This window comes from Syngnathus typhle, linkage group LG4 (genome assembly GCF_033458585.1).
Source record: "Syngnathus typhle isolate RoL2023-S1 ecotype Sweden linkage group LG4, RoL_Styp_1.0, whole genome shotgun sequence".
Lineage (NCBI taxonomy): Eukaryota > Metazoa > Chordata > Actinopteri > Syngnathiformes > Syngnathidae > Syngnathus > Syngnathus typhle.
Window position 1 is genome coordinate 17340278 of NC_083741.1, and position 23287 is coordinate 17363564.

At 42.3% G+C, this 23287-nt stretch overlaps 1 protein-coding gene across 1 annotated transcript in view; it reads left to right on the plus strand.

Moving 5' to 3' along the window:
- ush2a (Usher syndrome 2A (autosomal recessive, mild)) overlaps positions 1 to 23287 on the plus strand; it is a 112400-nt gene that overhangs the window by 61557 nt on the left and 27556 nt on the right. Inside the window, exons 49-66 of the mRNA XM_061276698.1 lie at positions 978 to 1048; positions 1122 to 1288; positions 1421 to 1587; positions 1654 to 1742; positions 4057 to 4391; positions 5020 to 5175; positions 5540 to 5703; positions 6298 to 6507; positions 7886 to 8088; positions 8151 to 8263; positions 8341 to 8569; positions 8785 to 8953; positions 9042 to 9263; positions 15794 to 16017; positions 16635 to 16935; positions 17905 to 18102; positions 18199 to 18353; positions 21400 to 21601. Of these exons, the coding sequence (XP_061132682.1) occupies positions 978 to 1048; positions 1122 to 1288; positions 1421 to 1587; positions 1654 to 1742; positions 4057 to 4391; positions 5020 to 5175; positions 5540 to 5703; positions 6298 to 6507; positions 7886 to 8088; positions 8151 to 8263; positions 8341 to 8569; positions 8785 to 8953; positions 9042 to 9263; positions 15794 to 16017; positions 16635 to 16935; positions 17905 to 18102; positions 18199 to 18353; positions 21400 to 21601 (3375 nt within the window). The remainder of the gene's footprint in view (positions 1 to 977; positions 1049 to 1121; positions 1289 to 1420; positions 1588 to 1653; positions 1743 to 4056; positions 4392 to 5019; positions 5176 to 5539; positions 5704 to 6297; positions 6508 to 7885; positions 8089 to 8150; positions 8264 to 8340; positions 8570 to 8784; positions 8954 to 9041; positions 9264 to 15793; positions 16018 to 16634; positions 16936 to 17904; positions 18103 to 18198; positions 18354 to 21399; positions 21602 to 23287) is intronic.

The window sequence follows — 23287 nt, forward strand, 5'->3', positions numbered from 1 at the left end:
ACGTAACAGTTTCACAGGTCTTTTGGCACACATAAAATATACAAGTCACTTGCACTTACTGGATTCTTGATTAGGTACATCTCTTCAATCTTAATGAAAATTAGACAGGATGTATCAGTATGATGCAACAGTAGAGATCGAAAACTACAAAGCATTGTCGTTCACTGCGCCACAACTTAGATCTGCTCCAAGCTGATCTACTTTCAGTCACTAAATGAGCAGTTATGAAGGAACGATTAAAACATTTAAAAAAAGAAGAAAAAAAAATATGCCCTGGCTCTACCACAATGCCCATTTGGTGCAGTGCAGTCTACAAAAATAAAGCCCCACGTATTTTTTTTTTTCAATTTTCAATTCATTTTAAAAATAGATGTGTGAGTGCTTAGTATTGTATAAGAGAAATTACTAGAAATACGTATTCCCCTTTTTCATCTTTAAATGATAATCACTTAGGTTTGAATTGCAAGAGAAGCTTTTAAGGTAACTAAGATGTTGATACTGCTTTCCAATTGTGTACATTTATTTTGTCTCCATTTTCCCAACAGGTCCAGGTCCCCTTGACCCTCCGACTATTGCACGGGTGCATTCTCGAAATGTGACAATCACATGGGTCCCACCCCTGCAACCAAATGGCATGATAAGAAGTTACAGCCTCTATCTACATCCTGGCAATATGTCTGATTTAATTCACAAAGCGGGCGCCAATTTGGAACCTAACTCAAGCTTTCGTTCTAATCCAAAAACTGAACAGGATCATCTGTACTCAAGTCAAAACTCGGAGCCAGCATCATATGTTGCCATGCTTGGATCAAAGGGCAACCAGACAGATTTTTCAGAAGTGTATAAAAACCCAGTAGTGACTCCCAACAGATACACTTCAAGCCGACCGAATAGTGAACGTTTAATCAATCAAGATGTCCTCCGCTCCACCAATTTATCAAACCCACTCACAGGTTTTAGTCAATCCCTTTCATCAGTTAATGTTTCAGGGAACACCACAAGCTACACTTTCCTTCACCTCCTGCCATACCAGTCCTACCACCTTCAGGTAAATAACGGCCCTCTGACTATGATGGAACTTCTGTTCAACTTGATAAATGTATCCTTATCCAACCGTCTAGATGGAAGCCTGCACCAGTGTCGGTTGCGCCGTGTCCAAAGCTCTGCACTTTCGAACCTTGCCAGCTCCTCCTGAAGGCCTCCCGGCACCTCACCTTTATTCTGACACCCCTACCTCGGTGCTTCTGTCCTGGGGTGCACCACAAAACCCCAACGGACTTTTGGAGCGGTGAGATATGATCATATATGTTATACTCTGCAAACATACAAATCAAACACCCGAGAATCAATAGAATCTAGCAGCTGTTGACCTTGACTATGATTGCTGGCTGAATTTCTGATGTTAAAAATCTTGGTGAAGGTGGCTAATTGAACGGAAAGTTTCTGGGACGGAACAGATCTCCACAGTAGGCCATCTTCCTCCAGACCCTCTTCCTCTTTCCTTTCTGGACTCCTCATCAGCACTTAGTCCATGGACAAGTTATCACTATAGACTTGTTCTCCAAAATCAGGCTGGCACTTCCACAGGTAAGATTGTGATTGCAAGGCATTTCATACTAAAAAGGTAATGATTCCGTATCTCCGTACTTGCAGGACCTTGGGTGGGTATCACCACCAGACCTTCCAGACCTGCTGGTGTTACTCCGCCAAGGGTCAAAGTGTTGGGACCGGAGTCACTACAGGTGATCGCTACTTTGATGTGAACTTCATTAACTGTGTCTTTGTGTCTTCAACTGTAGAATACCCCCAAACAAGAAAGTGTGATTGTGCATCTATCCACTCTCTGTGAGATTGACAGTGTTGAAAAGTCAAAGCAATGTCACACTCATTTCTCTGTCTTTGCTTCTCGGGATTTAATGAGAAAGCAAAAACATTCAACTCAAGGTCCCCTTCACAAAATGGGCGGCGCTGTGACCCTGTCGAAGACGGCTTCCTTCCTGTCGGCCATTTTTAAGGAGGGGCCAGCGTTAAATTCCAACTCTGGCTAATCCCACATCAAGGCCTATCAAGAAAACACATAGACACTAAGCATGCACACAAAGCGTGCAGGCACACTTTCACGCACAGCCTTGCACTAATGCTAACAGCCAAAAAATGCTAATGCTTATCATTATTCCAGAACCACCCCTGTCATCTCTCCAGCTGCAAAGCTTTAGGGGTCACACATCCAAGAAGGAAAATGTTCTTCCTGGTTGATGCTAATTGGACAGGCAGGCCTGACGCTTCCTGGTTACCAATTGACCTTGACAACAGAGAGGATTTAGACTACTGTACTTGCTTCCATTCTCTAAATGCTCATTTTTTCTACACAATTCGCTCTAGATATATATTGTAGAATCGGGTAAAATGAATAAATAGCTCTGTAGTTTTTGTGCTATTTATCTGTTTAACATTTACATTGGAAATCAGAGAGATAATTTCCCTTTTTCCTCGTTGACCTGCATACCCAAGTCATTGCATTGGCGCTTGTATGTTGAAAGGAGAGAATTGTGCTGTCAGCCAAAAAGCACTCTCCCAATGCCTTCTTTTGAATATAATAATAGCATGATGCTCACACACCTCACTCACCACATTATCATTTGGCGCTCTCTTGCTCAAACACACACACACACACAGACTGTACTGGCCTTAGCCCCTGTGGTCCGTGTCAGCCGAGGGTCTGCGCTGTCTTCACCATCTCCAGATTACATCAGGCTATTCAATCTGTAAATGACTTCTAGCACAAAGCGCAGCCTACACGCACTTTGGGAAATGAGCTACCTAACTCAACATGACCCTGCACATATGCAGCTGGCTGTGTGTGTGTATAAATATATATATATAGAGATATATAGATATGTGTGTGTATGCAACTTTGTGGGTGCGCGGGTGTCCTGTATCACCTCACGGTGACACTTGTTAAATGAATATCAAGGTTGCCTGAGAAATAATTGTTCCTGACATTCATTCATAATATTCTCATCAGCATTTGACCACCTAATCACCTACACTCATAAGTCTCAAGCGTTTCTGAACTGATGACTTATTGTACATGACAGTTTGCGTGTTAACACTCTCAGTCTGTTAGCATAAAGTAGAGTAGCAGGCGTAAGTCAAAAGTATAAACACACACGCATTTGCAGTCGTTTTTGTTTGAATGTATTCAGAAAACACATTTGCACGGTTGTCTATGAATTCACGCGAAAGATTCAAATGAGTTTGTGTGTTTTAACATTTGTGTGTACCACTTACCTTCATCCTTCGCCCTAAAATGCTGACAGCCTGAACAGCTTCCAAATCAGATGCACCGCTCGGCAACTGCAAGCTTTTGTTTTTGCATGCGGCAATTCCATTACCGGCCGCCCTTTCATTATTTTAGCATGCCGTTTGTGCATGCGTGCGCGTGCATCTTTGTACGTGCGTGCGTAGACACAAACACACACCGTTTTAAATGTGATGAAAAGAATCGTCCGTCCAAGTCAAAGTCAGGTTATCTCTCCTCACGAGAAATTTGATTGCAGACGCAATGCCACCCACAAGACAACACTTTGTAGGACTCTGGCAACATGCTGTCCACTGTGCCCACTCTCTGATCAAGATACTCTCTCTCTCGACACACACACACACACACTGTGCCGTGACTTCCAGTAGTTCATCCATCTAAAAGCTTTCTGCTGTCCTCAGCAAGCTAAGAATAGTGGCACCTCTAAGGACGCTGTCGAAACTCTGATTTGTTCATATTTTGAAACAATCTTTCACTTGGGAAATAATGGAAAGTGAATTTTCTGTTGGCAGTATGAAATTATCATGACGGAAAATGTTCACGCAGTGTTTTGAGTCGTATTTTGAAATGTTGTAATATCATTAACAGCCCTAGAAATTGCACCCGGTTTTGATTTGAGCTCAGGAATGCTGACTGAAGAAATCTTTGCTCATTCAAACTGTCATTTAAAGGTTCCCCTACTGTCTTTAGATCTAGGGTTTATATAAATTTCCAACTCTAACATTCTCTTCCAGGTCACATGGTCTCCACCTTTAATTCCCAACGGTGAGATCGAAGGTTACGAAATCCGTCTCCCAGTGCCTCGCATCTTCCACAACGGCGGCAATACGTCTGAGCTTGTCGTGACAATAGCGGACTTAATTCCTTACACAAACTACAGCGTCAGTGTGCTGGTGTGTTCCAATGGGGGTGGATATGTTGGCGGATGCACAGAAAGTCTGCCCTCTCCGGCTACCACATTAGCCACCAGCCCCCAAGGCCTCGCACCGCTGTCAGTGGTGGCCGTCAGTGAGTCCTTCCTTGCGGTCTCTTGGCAACCTCCACACAGACCTAATGGACCAAACATCAGGTAGTACTGAGACAGGAAATGTTTCATTCATTCCTAAAAGTATATTGAACATCGGTAAAAAAAAAAACTTTTTAAAGCCTCCTGCGTGTTATGTACTCAATAAGGTCTTGAAAGGGTAAAATATTAACGTTGACCAGATAATTGTCCTCCCTCCGCCACTGTTTTCTGTTCTGACAAGTGCTTCTGTGGCAACAAGTCTCAATGTAAAAGTCAGTTGTTCATTACAGGCAATTAAAATGCATGAGCCCGCCTCTGTGTTCTGCACAGCTCAGCTCTGCATGTTTGTCTAAGTGGCTTGCTTAAAAGGTGGCATTAAGCCCTTCTTTTCTGATTACAGCAGAAATTAGCATCACTGTGGGGAGAGGAAAACACAAACCCTGCAGAAAAAACACAAGAGAAGGAGGGAAGAATGTGCAGCCGACATAAACGGATAGCAAACAGAAAGCAGGCAGAAGAGGAGGAAATTAGTGATAAGGACTTAGCTAAAGTTGTTTCTTTGTTTTCCCAGGCGTTTAGCCACACTAGCACGTATGCGCTAAAACCAAAGCTGTACTCGTGTTGTATGTCAACACACTCCTGAACGTTTAATCCTGCGTGTGCTTTCGTTTTATTCCTATTTCCCCTTCAGATATGAGTTGCTGCGACGTAAAAGCCACCAGCCTCTGGCCGTCAGTGTGGTCCCCATGGTAACAGCCCCATCCCATAACCCTTCCCAAGATCTCCATCGCTGGTTCCATGTTTACTCCGGCACCAAATTGTTCTACCAAGATAAAGGCCTAAGCAGGTGAGATTACTGAAATGAGCTCTAGAGCAAACGCAGCCGGCCGTGTGTGCAGAACCGATCGGCGAGCCGCGGCTGATGCCGATCTTTTTAATACCGCTCAAAGATACATTAAGCAAATATTCCAAAGAATTAAATTGTTTTTCACGCAGCGCCACCCTAATCTCGCTTTGGCACTTGGTGCAAGATGATGTATTATTGTTGTTGTTATTTTAACTCTCACTTTGCTCAATCTGGGTGTACTGTTTGGAGTCTTCGTTTTGCTTCAAGCAATCAAGGGACATACTCTTTTTACTCATCAGCACACTGCTTGCTTTTTTGTATCTTAACACTGAGGTGTAAACATACTGTCGTCATCTCTCGCCAGATTTACCCAGTACCAATATCAGTTAGTGGTATGGAATGATGCGGGCTTCACTTCAGGAGAAATTGTTACTGCGGTTACCATGGCTGGGATTCCTCTCCAAAGTCCAACTCTATTTGCATACGCTGTCAATCACACAGCGCTTCACGCCAACTGGACACCACCCTGTGAGAGTAACAATGATTCAAACATTGTGTAACAGGCTCACATTTTTAGGTACAACCTGCTCAGTTGAATATAGGAAGGTCCAAGTCGGCTGATTTGTAGTTTGGTTTTCATTTATTTTGTAACTTCCGTGTCAAGCAACACAGCAGTATTGTAGTGCACCGGGGTAATCAGAGTATAATGATTTTATGATAATTTTGCTTTTTTTCTTAGATTCATCATCTGTTTACAATATCCCAGCTGACTTTGCACTCAACACATACTCAATATAAATGTAATATTAAAAGTAAAGTTAAAAAAAAAAAACTGAACATTTAAGAAAATAATTACCAACTGACCTGCTCTAAAAACTAATCCTGAATATAAAAATCTAATCAAAATAAAAAAGAACTAACTGTAATAAAAAAATCCCCAACTATTCTAACCCTGAAATAAACCCATCTAGAAAAAAAAGGTGCAGCTCTTGTATTGATCTGATCTGGATTGAGCAGGCTTACCTAATGAAGTGTCCAGTCTGTGTCCATACCATATAATAATCACAAAATAATATAACCAATAGGAGTATAATTTTAACCAAACTCTCTGTCCTTCCTCAGCGTTGCACAACCTGCAGGGTGACGTGGAGTCCTACTTTCTTTCAGTCATCTCTGCCAACTCCAGACAAACCTTTGTGTTTCCCCCAGAAATCCTCTCCGCAGTTGTGACTGACCTTTGGCCCAGGACCACCTACACAGTGTCAATACACGTGTCTAATGGTGCACATAATACAACCAAGTCGCTAGTTAATGTCACCACAGAGGATGGAGGTGTGTAAATGTATGCATGTCATAAGCTTTCAAGTCCGAATTATTAATTTTCCCGTGTTTGTGTGTTAAGCATATATCATTTACAAGTGTTAACGTGAGTGCTGCTATTGCACCAAGTGTGTAAATTCAATACACTTTTGCTAAGTGTCTGCGTTAATGTACATTCTGCTGTGTCTCGGTGCTTCAGGGGAGATGTTAAATACATGTTGCCGGGCATGAAATCAATACAAAGTGTGCATGCGAGGCAGATTGAAGGTGTTGTAAAAAGCGTGTGTACAGGCGTAACACACACAAAATACACACGGCGCTTGACGGCAAACATGGCAACCCAGCTGCTGTTACTTTACCTTTCTGTCAAGGTTATTGTTTATACATTTGAAAAAAAAACACAGTCAATAATAATTGGTATTTACCAGCGGCCACTAATTAGGTGGAGTACTTTTAAAGTACTGAGGATTTAGTTTACGGTTTAGAGGCATTTCAATTATATAACCTTGTACAGAGCAATGTGAGCTTTACAAAAGTAGCTAATAGTATTTGTCATCACTACAGAAGCTATTTTGTACTTTTATTACTTAAACAAGTATTTTTTTCTCATTAGTTTCTTCAATTTTTCCCCATTGCGGGACTAATAAAGGTTATCTTGTCTTTCCTTTCCATTGGCTCCAACCATCGCTTTCTTTTTATTACCCCGCTGTCTTTGGAAGTATAATAGCACGGAGATGCCTTTCTTTTCCTCTGTAATCTGTGCAGTAGACTAAAAAGTGCATTAAAAACATTAGCTGATCATTGGGCGCCAAATGCAAAGGATGGCTCGTTTAACTCAGTGGAATCTCGGGGTAATTTTGGTGTTTTTTTTTCTTTTAGCATTAAGATGTCATCCACACACATTACCGAGTACAACTGAACCAAAACGGTCCAAACCCACCAACTTTATTGTCATGCAATAATAGGGCAGTGCCCACCCGTCAGTCAATTCCTTTTAGGAGCAATAATATGCTGCCTCTGTTAGCTGTCAGCAAATCGCTCAGCGATCCATTTCCAGTTTTATTTTAAGAATTGGACCAAAACAGTTCAGAGGTGGACACTAAAATTGAGAACTATTACAAGTTGAACAGTTTGCTACACTCTGTAGACTTTTCGTTATAGTTTTTTGACAGTTTTACAAGTCTAGCCTTATGATCTCAACCATAGAGCAGTTCCAGGGCATTTTAAAATTTTAGCACTGTGGATTTTGTCTAACAGTTTATATGCGATGTCATCAAATCAGTGTGCAGTGACTATGTGTCAAAAGTTGCTGTATGATGCTGTCCTTGTTTCGACTGACTGACTTTGCCTGAGCTCATTGAAGTTTTTGGATCTGTGCACCAATCTTCAGAGCCAGATGGGATGTCTGCCCCAGAGGTGGTTCCGGTTAACGGCAGTGCTGTTCGCGTGCTCTGGTCGCCTCCTTTCCAACCCAATGGAGTCATTACTGCTTATCGAGTTTACGTTGACGACCGCCTACATGTCGGCGTAGACAACAGCTCGGGGTCTTACCTGCTGGGCAATCTGATGCCTTTTACTGTTTACAACATTCAGGTACACATATTGAGAAACACAAAGTACTGTCTTGTATGTCTACTAATGCTTTTGTATTTAAGGTGGAGGTGTGCACTGTTTATGCGTGCTTGAGGAGTAATGTTACTCAGACAACCACCGTGGAGGACTTACCCGCCGACATGACCACACCGCACGCTCAAGTACTCAGTCCGAGGTGATGCTAAATATATTTTGAATCGTCGGTCTTTGGCTCAGCTCATCTTTGTCATCAGCATTTTTGTCTCCTGCCAGGGTTGTCAAATTGGATTGGTCACCTCCGGGCCGACCGAATGGCATCATACTCGGCTACGATGTCTTAAAACGGACCTTGGGGTCATGTGGCTCTAGGTCAGCGGAGGTCACGCCCTATGTGAGGAAAGAGTCAGGAGATTCAGATGGCGTGATTTTCAGATGCTCCTACTTGCAGTGTCCTGCTACTCATCATGTGTGTGGCACATCTTGCTTCCACCCTGACCAACAGGTGATTAGCGCTGTATAGATTTTGTCCTCTTCTTTTGTCTCAATATCAAAAAGTCTCCTTCTATACTCAATGCAAGGTTCTCTGTTTTACGAATGTGTGTTGCAATCACAGTCAAAGCAAAGGAAAAAAGTAGAATTAGAAAAAAAGCAAACATATCCGTTTTTGCAGTATTTTTACACTTTTGATTACTTTATTTTCTTCTCATTTTTGACCAGGTTTGCTGCACTGGAATGTTATACGAGAAGATGCCACATCATTACTGTTGTGCCGGGCACTATCTGAGCTTTACTAATTCTACCAATCCAGTTTGCTGTGATGGCAAACTGTTGCCAACTCTGCCTCACCATCACTGCTGTGGGGGATACTATGTTCACCTGAAAGCTAGTAAGTATCTTCCTTGGGATTTCCTTTTTTTTTTCCTACTTTTGTTTGACTTTACAGCAGTTCCCTTCATCCGACCTTGTCTCTGTAGATGAATACTGCTGCCCCGACCACTCGCAGGGCCGTGTCTCAGTGGGGCCTGGGGACAGCTGCTGTGGGGGCGCTCCTTACGCCACCAAAGGCGGACAGCTGTGCTGCAGTGGGAGCCTCCACGATGGTTACAGAGTCCAGTGTTGCGGAGGCCACATTGTAGATGATGCACTCGTCTGCTGTGGTGGTGCTGAAGAAGGACAAGCGCATGCGTACATTCCAGGTGAGAGAATAAAGAACACAACATGATGTGACAGCAAGCAAACACAAAAGGCATTTTGCACAGTCAGGTCAGAGAAAATAAGATTTAAAAAAAAAAAAGACTTTTAAAGGTGTCACCAATTTGTATGCATACAAAAAGAGTTTTGCAAAACTTTTTCGACGCAAACCAATAACGTATAACATTGCAGTTTCCCCCTAAACAAGCTTCTTGGTGATGAATCTGAATGTCAAAATTAAAGCACCACATGCAGTTGACAGGTGTGTCTATACAGGCGTTCAGTTCAGTGCTGACCCACATAAGAATGACCATGTCTGCTATTCTAATTAAATCTGTAAAGGAACAAAAAAAGACCGTCAACTAGAGAAAATGACAGAGAAGAATTAAGCATCAGGGGAAGAGGTAGACACATGGTGCAGGAACGTGGGGTCGTTTCCCTTTCTTTCCCCCTGCAGTGTCCCGACGCACCCAGATACCATGGCACAGATGGGACTGTGCATGTGTGCGCTTGGATATGAATACACACAAGTGGGTTTGCGCACATATAGGTGAATGTGTGTGTCATTAGACATCTTTGTCATGGCAGATGATGATGAAACACACTCTGGATGGCTCAGTTGAGGGCACTGCCAAGCACACAGCAGGATAAATAACACACACATTCTCACTCCCATAATTTCACACCTATACCTATTACATGCACACACAGACACACATGCATGGAGTCAACAGGGTACGCTCTGCGGGGTTCACTTTGTGTTGAGTGCCAGATACAGACACATGGACTCAATTCATCTCATATGAGCAATGGCCCCATCTGAAGGGGCCTATGGTTCTTTATTAGCCTAGAAAATTTCACACACAAAAGTCAAGAATCGCTTTTCCATAGACTCGCCATTTCATGTTTCTCACTGCTCCATCCTTTGGCCTTGTGTTCCTCGGAACTCATGTAGGCACCTTTTCTTCCTCTTCCTGCTTTTTCCCCCTCCCTCTCCCTTCCCAGCCACTCATCAGTCATTAGCGTTAGCTTCCCCGTTGAGAGCATATGGTATGATGGATCGCAGAGCTAGCGGCGCTAGCGAGGCTAAGGGCCATTTGCCGGGTGCGCCGCGGTGTAGGGGGAGCCCTGGGGCCAGCGATGCAACCTCGACCCCACACGTCTGTTTCAAGACCCTCCCAAACACAACATGCTCACCTATTAGAGGATAGCCTGCTTAACCTTGGCACAGGTCAGTCGTGATGCTCCCTCGCAACATGCTGACAAATTTGTCGCTTTTATGATGGACAGATTAATGACAGATGTATTCAAATCCAAAAAGTGGCGAAAAAGTGCCAGTCTGTTTTCTTTTGAATGACTAAAATGTATGCAGCCAAATTCAAACGGCTGATCCAAAAGAAGAAAGTGTGCGCTAGCGAAGAACTAGATGGAGCAGATTAAAGGAGGAGTGAAGGGTATCCCATTGTGCCCAGCTGATAGACTAGGTTAGGCTGATGTGATTACGGGGTCCCTGAAGTGCGATCTATCACACATTACCGTCCGTACTGTCAACAACCATACAGACGCGCTGCAGGGGAACGCCAATGCCGGGAGACAGCCGTCTGGCAACGGATACGCTGGCCTGCATGCACATGTGCGCGCACGGAGATGCTCGCACGGTAACACAATAACTATCAGGGTGTAGATATAAAGTTAAAGCAACACAATTACTGGGAAAACAGACTTTAATGTGTAATGTTTTTTTGTGAATCGGGACAATTCAATCACAGGAAATAGAATCAGGGTCAGAAATGTCAGCATCCCACCTTAAGATTCTTTTCAGTGTTGTCAGCACTTTACGGCGGCAATTCTCAATTGTTCTTCTTCAATCTTTCATGCATTGTCGCTTTTCGAAAGCAAAAACCCTGTTGATGGTGAAACATCTAATAACATCCATCTATTCATACATCTATTTTCTCTGGGGCTTATCTTCTTTAGGGTTGCGAGTGAGCACAACATTTTATTTTTAGTTATTTGTTTAGGTTTTACAATTTTATTTTATGGTTGTTCTTTCAAGTTAAATTTAAAATTGAATTTTGTTATTCGAATAAATGCTACGATTCTAACTCAATGAATAATTGTTTTTTAATCATGATTTTTTTTTCCCCATATCACCCAGCCCTACTTGATAGTCCATTTTGTATGGGGAAGGAAACAAATCCTCTTTGAATACAGTGTCACCTATGCCTCTTCGTCAAACAAGTTGTAGGAAATATTGTTGCAATTTTTCCTACACGTTAACCTGTGTGGTCTGAGTTCAAGAGCAACTTTGAAAATTCTTCTTCTGCCCCCTTTTTCATCTCCTCGAGTTTGCATGCTAGATGTTCTTGTAAGATTAAGGTGAGATTAGATGGTGTTTAAAGATACGCGTGTGGTGTCTATGGCCTCCCATTGACTTCGGTCTCCACCGCAGTGTGAGCTCCGCTAATCATTTCCGCTTCACACTTACACTTTATACCATGCACTCCTTCACTGACCCTTCAGCCCCCACCTTACCCATTTCTCAGTATGCGCGCGCCACTGTAAATAGCCTCCCCAAGTTCACGTCTTCCTCGCTTAAAAAAAAAATCCCAGCGTTTCTTTAACTCCTTCACTGACTCCCTCCCTCTGTCCCAGCCCAGCAGGCCCCATCCAAACGTTCAAGGACAAATCTGAATATCCCTTTTCACCGTTTAAGTGTTAAAAGCCTGGCGGTGGCGGGGTGTTATCTTAACGCGCCTTGCCGTGCCATCATCAGTGCGCGTGATGAAAATGGCTGTGATGATGCTAAAAGAAAAAAAGAGAAGGGGGAGAAAAAGTAATAATCAAATATGTTTTTCAAGGGCACAGTGACCATTTGCTGGGGGGAAATTATCCTAGTAGTTAAGCTTGCGCAGTCTGAGCCGAGTGGAGTTGGGAGAGTGGATGCGTGTGTGTGCTTGTATGTAGGTGTGTGTGTGTACTTGTGTGTGAGTGTTAGTGTCTGTGTGCGTGCAAGAGTTGTGCGGCTTATTTTTTTGCATGTGTGCTTCCATATGTTTTGTTTTAACTCGTTGTCTCTGCATATTCTGAATATATTTACCTAGTTTCATGCTATATAGCTAAACATTCTTTTATGGTTTCTGCCAAAATAACACAAATGTCAGTCGGTGTGAGAGTGTACGTACGTACGCCTGTCCATGCAAATCATTGCCAAAATTCCCTCATCAATGATGGGTAGCAAACGGCCAACAGTGGTGGATTCCAAACAGAAGCGTCTGGGTAATTTTCTTTTTGCAAGATAAAGTGCTCTTTGAACACAGGGAGACGTTTCTCTCTCTGTTAATGTACTTATGATGATGAATTTTCTATTACATTGGCTGGCGAGAATAAATCCAGAGGTTGTCCGCTGCACACAGTAAAGGACAGTCAGCTCTGTCTTTGTTTTACGTTCTACTTCTGTTAATCTGTATATTTTGTATTTAGTTTTGTTTTAGAAGTATTTGCATAATTTATTACATTTGGCCGGCAGCACTGTAGTGGTATGATGAGTATGGTAAACGATATTATTGATCTACATACCAAAATGTGGCGTGCAGGAGGCCTTCATTCCACTAATTACCGTAATTTTCGGACTATAAATCGCGTTTCTTTTTCATAGTTTGGGTGGGGGGGGCGACTTATACTCAGGAGCGACATATACATATATACATGTTTTTTTCACTTTTTTGGGCATTTTATGGCTGGTGCGATTTATACTCCGGTGCGACTTATAGTCCGAAAATTACGGTAGCATGGGAAGCCAAAAAATATACTTTATTACAGTACTGGACGCATTTGGATGTTACACAAATAACTGGTAATGTTGACAAGATGAAGGACTTCATTAAGACAAGAGGACAAGTCATCACGTGGGACATGTGTACATGTACATTATGTTGTGCCAAGCCACACAGAAGTGTGTGTGTCCACTGGGAAACTTTGCTTTGTGTGATCTCACATGTCACCCAGTGGAAAGAGTGTACTGTAACGCAAACAAAAAAAAAGGCCATGTTTTGTGCAGTAAACATCTTCCAAAGTAGACTCTCAAGAAATAGTTGTCTGATATGTGGTTTGAATGTGTTACACCATTTTATTTCCCACCATTTGTGTCTATATTTTACTTCTCCCTTTGCCAAAGCCATGGTAATATATTCAGGTATTTAAAAGTGTTTGATTTGTTTAAAGTTGTGGAGGGGTTTTAGTCTCCTAGAGAGCCCGGATAACCCTAATCCACAACACACATTTTTATCAGTAGTTCATTGGCAGGGCTAAATATTGACTTATCATTAAGTGGAATGTGGAAACCCCTAATAATAATTCACGTTGTCTAAGCACCTTGTGTTGATGCAGCGCTCCCAACGCTGCTAATGAATGTATGCAAATCCAGCATAAATCTGAAGATTAGGGCCCAAGCGTTCCGCGATGCTACAGAGAAAACAAGAGGTGTGTGTATGTGTGTGATAAGTCGCTGTTAACACGTACACAAACACCTATACACAACGAAGGAGAGAAAACCCGATGCATGTTTCAAAACGTGAACATAGATAATGCTCGCAAAAGGCAGGGATCGTATTTCTGTTTAATGCGCGATAATATGAAACAAAAGTTTAAAAGCACAATAGTAAACAGTGCATTCACAAATGCTGGAGGAACTTTGTGACATGTATTCTGAGTTTTTGTTTATTGGAAATACAGTCGTGTGCTGATAACAATGAAGATTATAGATGGAAAAGTGCCACAGAAAAGTTTTGAAGGGAGAGGGACATTTTAATTATTAATGTATTCACTCTGTCAGTAAAATATCAAGTGACTTGAACAAAAAAAATGAAATTTGAAATACATTTGTCAAACCAAACGTATCTTATGCTATGTGGTTACTCATTCACTGCCATTGACGGCCATAGATGTCAAAGATCCATTTTAACATTAGCGCAAAATGTCCACCCTGACATTGTCCACCCTGATATTAAATACACGTTTTTGTGTTTGTATGTACATTGTCTGCTTGCACATTTCTTAAACATGGAATTTGACCAATACTATTTTTAACAGCGCAGCATCAATTAATACACTAAAGATGAAGTTAAGTGCATTTTTCAACTTTTCTTAACCGCACAAAATATGGTAATACTTTCTCATCTATTTTCAGTTTTGAAGAAGCTGTGGCATGTTTTGCTCAGACTAAATGCCCTTCAAAGGAAAAGTTTCAAAGTTTCATTTGACCCTCCCTTGTTGAAACCTGATTGCTTTGTTGAGCGACTTTTACGGTACATACAGTATCAATTGGAAAACGCCCAGTGAAACACAATGGTTGTTTGCAACCATAAATATTCCAGTTAAGGATTACGTCCCCCCCCAGGTTGATACCTCTCCATAGTCATATGCAGACGGTGTCGAGGTGTAATGTCGAGCGAGGGCTGCCAGTGCTGAGGAGAAAGCCTGGCGTAAAGGTGACGATGGCGAGAGGACAAGCGATGAGTGTAGAAAAGCTATTTGGAAAAGTGTTGAGCTGTTTATTTGCTCGTCATTGAAGCTGAAGTAAGTCACTGAGGGAATTGGCCGGCGAGCCTCTGCTCCGCAACAGCTGCCGCCGCTAAGTGAGTTACCGGCCGTCACACTGCCTTTATGTCACACAATCACAAACACGTCCACGCGCGCATATTGCGCTGTCACACGGTGCCGAGGTTACAATGCGCCGAGCAGGAGATGAGATTCGCTCTGAATCCGCGGCATTCGATTTGCATGAGGAGTTAACACTGATGGAGGTGTTAGACAATCAGTTATTTATCACGCTGCAACTAGCTGCAAGCCCCATTAGAGGACAAGGCCGTGACACAAAGCAATGACTTGGTGTTTAATGTCGGCTGTCAAATAAAATGAGCTCCACAGCTGGAGGCGGACGCCACCGCGGATCAGCATGTCATCAACCGTTGGCATACACTTACTAAATACCTCATGAAAGTTGCATTATTTTAACCAGAAGCTCGAGCTTCTTATAGTTTTACCCACATTGATTTAGAATGAGAAGCTTTTACTATTTGACTCTGGTTGAAATGCAATTTGTCCTTTAAGAACGGGAAGAATATTTAAGTCGTTGTGTGCGTCGCTCATTTCCATTTCCAATGCATCCTCACAGCAGGTGATTTGCTGACTCAGCTTTATAGCAGGACAATATTACGGCCCTAATCCACTGAAAGGCCAGAGCATGACAATCCCTTCAGCTAAGCCGTGTTGATGTCTCACTAACCTGATTGCCTCAACCTGGGTAATTACCAGAGCCACGGGAGAGATGCGGGACCATCTTCAGCTCCCTCTGACTTTTGTTTCACCCTCACATCTACGACCTCACCTTTTGCCAACACACACCAATGTCACACACAACTAACAGGTTTTAGTGAAGTATCAATCTCACATAGGAGCATAAATGAGGTTCTGAAAATGGCTGGCATTGAATGAATTTTCATTAGCTTTGTTTCATTTTCGTTTTCTTCCTCAGGTTTTTCCTGCTGTGCTCAAGAGTATATCAATTCTTCTACATCTCTTTGCTGCATGGACAGTGATGGAATTCCAACAATACATCCATCGGGCAATAGTACTGTCAGACTGAAGTGTTGTGGGTCAAAGGTTGTGCTTCAAGAGCAAGAGTGCTGCAATGGAATTGGTTTTGACTCGCAACGACATGTGTGTGCCAGCAGGCCCACGCCGGGCCTTTTGATGGAGGTTTGTTTGTTCACTTTTTTTTATTGTGCTTAAAAGTTGTAACTGCACATAATAGCACAGTCATCTGGGATAGATTTTCTTGTTTGTTTCTTCCTGCCATGCCAAGATAAACAATATAGCATGAAGATCATAATTTATAAACTGCCTAATCGGATTTCGTCCTAACGCTCCTCCGAGCACCAAAGAAATATTTTCATTGTATCTGAGGTAGGCATGGTTGCCTCACCAAATTTTCCTGATCAGCTATTGTGAAAATTAACATTCGATGAGTCAATGTGGTAATTGTATTAACCAATCGAAATGACACTGAATGGAGGAAGAGTCACATTCTGTTAGAACAGATCAACTCTTGGAGTTGGGGGCTGCTCCGTCTTCAATTCATCATTTCGGGTCATGTGGTGTCAGCATACACACACACACACGGACATGCACACTATGGTGTGCGCACAAGAGCACAAAGGGTTGCAACCCATTAGCTGTAATGATGTCATTAAGGTCATTGCATCACATACCTCAAACAAACACTACATGAACAAAAGTATTAGGACACTTTGCCATTACACCTTCAGGGAGTAAATATTGGCATACTGAACTGTATTTTGCCCCTTATTTCCCAGAGTGAGTGTTTCCAGGGTGCCCTGTGTCCAGTGTCAGCATCCTCCACAGCATACTGTGGTTCCTGTGACATTGACCCATCTACGACCGCCTGCACATGGGTCATGTCTGCACATCCTGACACTCCCTCCGCTTCATACTCGCCTACAATGGATGCCACATCTGAGGCACTCATCACAGGATCCCCCACACACGCAAACATCAGTCATCTAAATAATGTCATTTCGGTGAATGAGCCGAGTTTGTGCATGTCGCATGAAGAGGTCGTGTACAGTGGGGATGCCCAAAGATGCACCTATACAGGTATTTTTATTTGTGTCATTGTATGGTAGTAGGTTTTTTTTTTAGGCCTATGTGGGTCAAAAACCAAAATGTCCGCCCAATGTGCTTCTCTGTGTTTCCGTTGCTTTGTGTGTTTGTGCATGAGGTGGTTAAGATGGGTTTCGAGACGATGCTGTGACACCATCTGGGCAGAGGCACATAAAGCTGTCACCACCCGCCATCCACCAGATGTTGCCCATGCACACACTGGCTATCATGCTATACTTCCCTTAGATAGAAGCATGTATCTCACACACACGCTATAAATATGTATCATCCACTCACACACACACACACACACGTCACATCTTAATCAAATACATAAACAGTTTTGAGGCATGTGTCTATTTATGGGGGCACAGCCTTTGTTTCATTTGCATGTGCATGTCACCACGTGTGTGTTTTTGCAGCCTGGGTTCTCATAGTAGTAAAGACAATAGTCCCAGACTGGTGGTTAAAACATGCTTTCATTTACAGCGGCGGTCCCTCAGCTCTCCTTAAAAGCTCTGCCACATATGTGCGCGAGTGTTGGCAAGTGGGTCAGTCTTTATATATACTTCTGTACGCGTACCCCGGCAGAAGGGTTGTAACGAGGCCCCCGTCACCGCCTTACATTTACAGCTTGCCGAGCGGCGAGCGACCGGCGCATTTATTTGTTATATGTTCGTGTCATGTCTGCTGCCATTGGCAATGTTCCCTTAGTGGTTTACATAAATTGAACTGCTGTTACTGTAAGCACATAATGTTTAGGGCCTGCACATTAACATGCTCCCTATGTTATACTTGAGTGCGCAATTGCTTGGAATATTTTGAGGGCTTTGGCAATATGTTGTTATTGTGGATGGTTTGCAATGTAGAATAATGCACGGGAGCAGACGGATTTTTTTTGCTCATTTTATTTAGCTGCAAATTATCGAAACTGTGCACCACTGTCCGACTTATTTTCCATAGATTCAGACTTGGAGCCCTTCACCACCTACGAGTACAGAGTGAGGGGCTGGAACAGTTTTGGCCGATGCTCCAGCAATGTGATCACAGTGACCACCGCTGAAGACAAACCATGGGGAGTGCCCCCACCTCGGTGGAGACCCCTGAATGAGCGGAGGGATGTCATCCAGTGGCGTTGGCAAGCACCTGCTAGACCTAACGGTTTGTGTTTATGCGGATTTTTTGCACCTAAGTGGTTAAAGACGCTTCATCTTTTAAATCTACGCTTATAATTTTTCTCCTATTGCTTTTTGCTAGGAGTCATAACCCACTATGTGATACTACGTGATGGACAAGAGCGTTACCGCGGCGATGAGAACAGCTTCACAGATGTGGGTGGGATCAGACCTTTCCAGGAATTTAGTTACCAACTGAGGGCTTGCAACAGGGCCGGGTGCACTGATAGTGCAAAGGTAAGACTGCATTTGTATGATTTTTGTTTTTTAGAGTGCCCGTGAAGTGACAGAATATTTCTTCAATCCATGTGAAATTTATTTAGGCCTTCAATTTCTTGAGCATTCTTGAACAATATCTGACACAAGAGGGCCGAGATAGCAGCTCTAATGGCAAATTAGTTGAATTTCCTTTCCTTTTGCTCTTATCTAATCTCTTGTTTAGCTTATTGAACTCAAGGACCTCACTTCATTTCAGTCTTGTCTTACTGAACTCTGTCATTTTTAGGTTGTCCGTGTACTCCATTTACAGCTTTGCTTACTTTCTAACGTGATAATTTCCCGCTTTATGGATGCTTTGCTGTTTCCATGTCAGAACATGGATGCCGCTCGCGCTCTCCCCCCAGTACTGTATGTGAGGCTTTGGATTTGCTGAGTCCACCTGATGTTTGTGATAGCATCCATAATAGCTTCACACAGTAACTCCCTTCCGCTATCTCTTGAGCTGTAGCTGAGCTGATATCAACACAACAATTAATTTCGCCGGCTTAGCACAGATGAAAGCTCCTGTTGAAAAGTGTCTGTCTTGCTTTTATAGCTGACTGAACATGTATTATTATTTGGCAAAAAGTTATGTAAAGAGGCCAATGCGTCACCAGGAGGCCTACATGGAGGATAATGAGGGTCTTATGGAACTTTTGTGAGCTTCAACTTGGGTTTCTACAGAAATTGATGATGAGTAGATAAATGTTTACAATAAATGAGGAATTGGAAGAATGATAGTGTCTATGGTCATGGGAGAAACATTAAAAGGAGGATAAATGGCTAAAAAGATAAATAGTGAAAGATGCATCAATTGAAATGTTCCATTTCGTTGCGCTCATCATGTGTTTTGGTTGTCATTTTTAGTCACAGTGAGTGAGTGAGTGAGTGAGTGAGTGAGTGAGTGAGTGAGTGAGTGAGTGAGTGAGTGAGTGAGTGAGTGAGTGAGTGAGCGAGTGAGCGAGCGAGCGAGCGAGCGAGCGAGCGAGTTTAGCAAATGTTAGCCACATTTAATTTGTATTATTGCTTCATTCTGTGTCCCCATAATCATCATACAAAATTCAAGTCATGAATGTGAAAAAACTTCATTCATACGCCGCTTGACGAGACTTCTTGCAAAAAGCAAAACCACTGTCACACAGTTCAGTCATCCTTTGATGCTTGCTGATCTGATGTCTCTGATGTCAAGCGTGGTGGTTTGGAGTTAAATATTTCGAGGGATTAGTGATTGACAATCAGTCAACTTCAGTGGTTCCATTGCATTAAGGTCTTGTATTTATCTCAGAACCGCACGTCACCAATAATAAACATTCTGTCATGACCTAAAGACGAAACTTTCTCCAAGTATCCAGCCGTATGACCACCAGGCGAGCCCCCCAGTAAGCAAGCACAGTTAAACAACAAACTCAATCTCTCTCGTACACACACGCACACACACACACATGAAGCACACAACCCAGCACACACAGTCCCAGTAGAGAGTGGAAAGGGAGTGACTTGGATTAGTTTGTACACCAGTGAAAATTGGCCAAACATTCCCAATTATGGGACAAGGTGGGCTAACCTAATACACCAGCGCAATTACCTGGCATCCACACACACCAGCAGACACAAACGCACACTTGAACGCACGCCTGCCGCAACAACAGAAGGTGCTGATCTAATACGCTTGGTCACTTAGAGAGGTTGGTAGAGCAATTGGTCCTCCTTTGTCTTGAAATGCTCGAGTCTTGTTGCCTCTGCTATTTGTCTGCTGTCATTCCTGTGATAGGAACGTCAACCTCTCCCAGCTGCTGTCCTTACTTTGGTTTCTTCCCTACTTCCAACATTGCCCCTTCTAGCCACTCTTTGGACTTCTTGGTGACAATCACCCCTCGCCCTTTTATTTTACCTCATTTTCCCGAGTTGCTGAAATTCCACTCCTGTGACTTCACAAGCAAAATAGGAAAAGTACAAACTTCATTACAGTTGGCGAACAATGCTTTTTAATATTCATTAATGAGTGAAACATGAAATAATACTGTTTTTGTTTGTTGTTTTGTTATTAGAAAATCAACTTAAAATATAGTTGGGATATGGAGTAACACAATTATATAAAAGTAAAACATTTCTAAAGGATTATTTGTGTATATTGATTTGTCAACTTGAAAGATTAAATTCATCTTTTAAATTATATTTAATGAATATGCAGACAGATTACTGTTCAGTTTGCTTCATTTTAAATATATATATTTTTCTGTTATTTTATATTTTTATATTTATGTATACCTTTTATTTCTATGGGGATGCAAATGGCATAATTAAATTAGGTCTATTAGCACTATACTGTCAACATAGCCAAAAACAATAACTTTCCATCATTAATGTTTGACTTAATTGTTTTTTTTTGTTTGTTTGTTGACGCACGAGCGTCTCTTTAGCTGTAGTAGCAGTGTTCTAATTGCATAGCACTGTGCGGGACAGGTGGGCGAAGTGTCCGTGACAGTCTATTAAGGCAGGATATCCCTGTTGCCATTAGCAGCAGATTGCCCAGCCATTCGACGCTCTCTCTTTCATCCGCCAGGCGACTACTGATACCGCAATCCATTCATTTTAGTATTTGTTTGTCCAGTTGTTAAGTTATGATTGATGATGATGATCATCATCATCATCGGTTTAAAGTCCGCTTTCCAGGCGCCGCTGGGTTGGACTGGGTTCTCGATGTGGCTTTCTTCCACCGGGAACGGTCCACGGCCATCTCGTGGTTGATGCCGGGTGCCTTCATGAAAGTTTTAATTACAAGCGTGTATAGTCCTAAATTCCATTCATAAAGTTAATATCGCTGTAATCAGTCCTTCTGTGAACTTTTTGTTTATAGTAATTTCCATATTTCTGCTTAAAAAGAAAATTACCAAAATCTCACACATAATTATAATGCATTTTAAACCAAATAGATGACTCTATTGGAAAAAAAAAGTTCCAAGTTTGTCATCAATATTTTTTCTTGTGTGTTTCCTGTATGTGTGCATGTCCACCATATGTTCAGATGGTGGCAGTAACAGTTCAAGGAGTCCCAGAGGGGGTGCAGTCTCCAGTGGTAAGAGCTTTGAGCCCCTCCTCTCTTCACTTGAGCTGGGTCCGACCCACGAGTCTCAATGGAAGAGTGCAGCAGTATCACCTGAACCAAACCGGTCTTGGCACCACCATATTTACACACACAGAAGCACCCGGAAATTTTACACTGACTGGTAAGAAACAGTTATCATCTTCTTGTTTCTAACTCATGTTCATTTTTCTTTGGCTTGTCTGTCATGTTCTTTTTTTGTACTCAGCCTTTCACTAATTTGTTTCCTTCAGCCTCTTTTCTTGCCATCCCTTTGCCCCCGCAACACAAACTTGTCACTCCCCTTAATACTCTTCCATCTTCCCTTCTTCCGTTTGTCATCTCCAAACCGTCTCCTTGTCCGTCACGTCCTCTTCTCCCCTCTCTTCCTCTCTTCTCCTCTATCTTTTCCATGCATTTATGTATGTCTGCTCCTTGGGTGGAAGCCATCTAATGACCGAATATACATCTGATTTCCACCACGCTCACTCTCTTATCCAGCCCACATGTGAACGCAAAGCACAACCAAAAATTAACATAACACACTTCAAAATCAGAACCCTTTAAAAAAAACATGACAGGTTCACATAGAAGTTGCATGAAATAAAGAGCTACCATCTTCTCGCTGTTGATCAGGAAAAGCAACACATAGGCCCTTTATTAATTTTTAGCTGGTAGGAGTTATGACATTTCATAGATAAAATTAAGCTCTGCTGTTCAAAGGTACCCCATGTGAATCGATATTAAGCATTGCCATCATTAGCTTGCAATGAATGATTGCCTGCAATTATATAGATTATGGCATTAATCATGTGTTTAATTGGCCTTTTGTAGGCTCATTATTAATTCACAACGGCAGGGAATAGAGTATGTTATTTTATTTATTCATGCTTTCTGTCTTTTTTTTTTTTTATCGTGGGCCGTTGTACGCACTGATTGGTGTGGGCTCCAAAGTGTGTATGGAGAGAAATAAGATGGGAATTTTCTTCCATCAGTATCAGTGATGTACAGTATGTAGCATAATTAAAAACACATCAAATTCTATGGAAAACCCAAATTATATACATTTACATTTAAAAAAAAGAATAATAAACTTTTCAAAAATGAATTCAAGCACATCACACAAAACAAGCACATAGAATGACCTTGTATTAGGTTGTATTAAAGAATACTAAATGCATTTATTTTCTGTACATTACAATTTAGATTCACTTTGCATCTGCTCCTCTTCTACAACCGAACAAGTCGGTGTGTGTATATCTGATCTCAGCGTTCCGATGAAGGCACACAGACAGGAAGTCAAACTCTTAATTATTTAGAAGAGGTGTTATCATAGCACCCTCCCTCTTTGCTTCCTCATTCTCCTCATCATGATTTCACTCATTCTCCTCATCATGATTTCACTCATCAGAGTAGGTAAACTCACCTACTTGATGTTACAAATAGGTGACGCTCACTCCTTGCGCTGACAGTTGGGCCCATCATCTTGTCATATTCTCTGACGCAAACGACCAATGGCAAATTGTCAATAAAATTCCAGTTTGGATCAGTTACTTTTTTTATTGTCTTCTCCTCCCACAACACAAACACACAAAGTTAGCCACCAGCTTCTTTGCCCTTCAGTATATACCATGTTCTCAAAGTTCATCTCTCACAAAGGCACACCTTGGGATGACGGTCTCGTCTCGTCCCGCCGCCATCCCAATGCCCTCCATCCGCTTTTCACTTGCTGGTGATCACTGTTAAAATGATTGAAGCTTCCTTTCCCTTTCCATAATCAGGCATATAAGCACATGCATGTACTGTATGGATGAGAGTGTGTGGAGGTGCA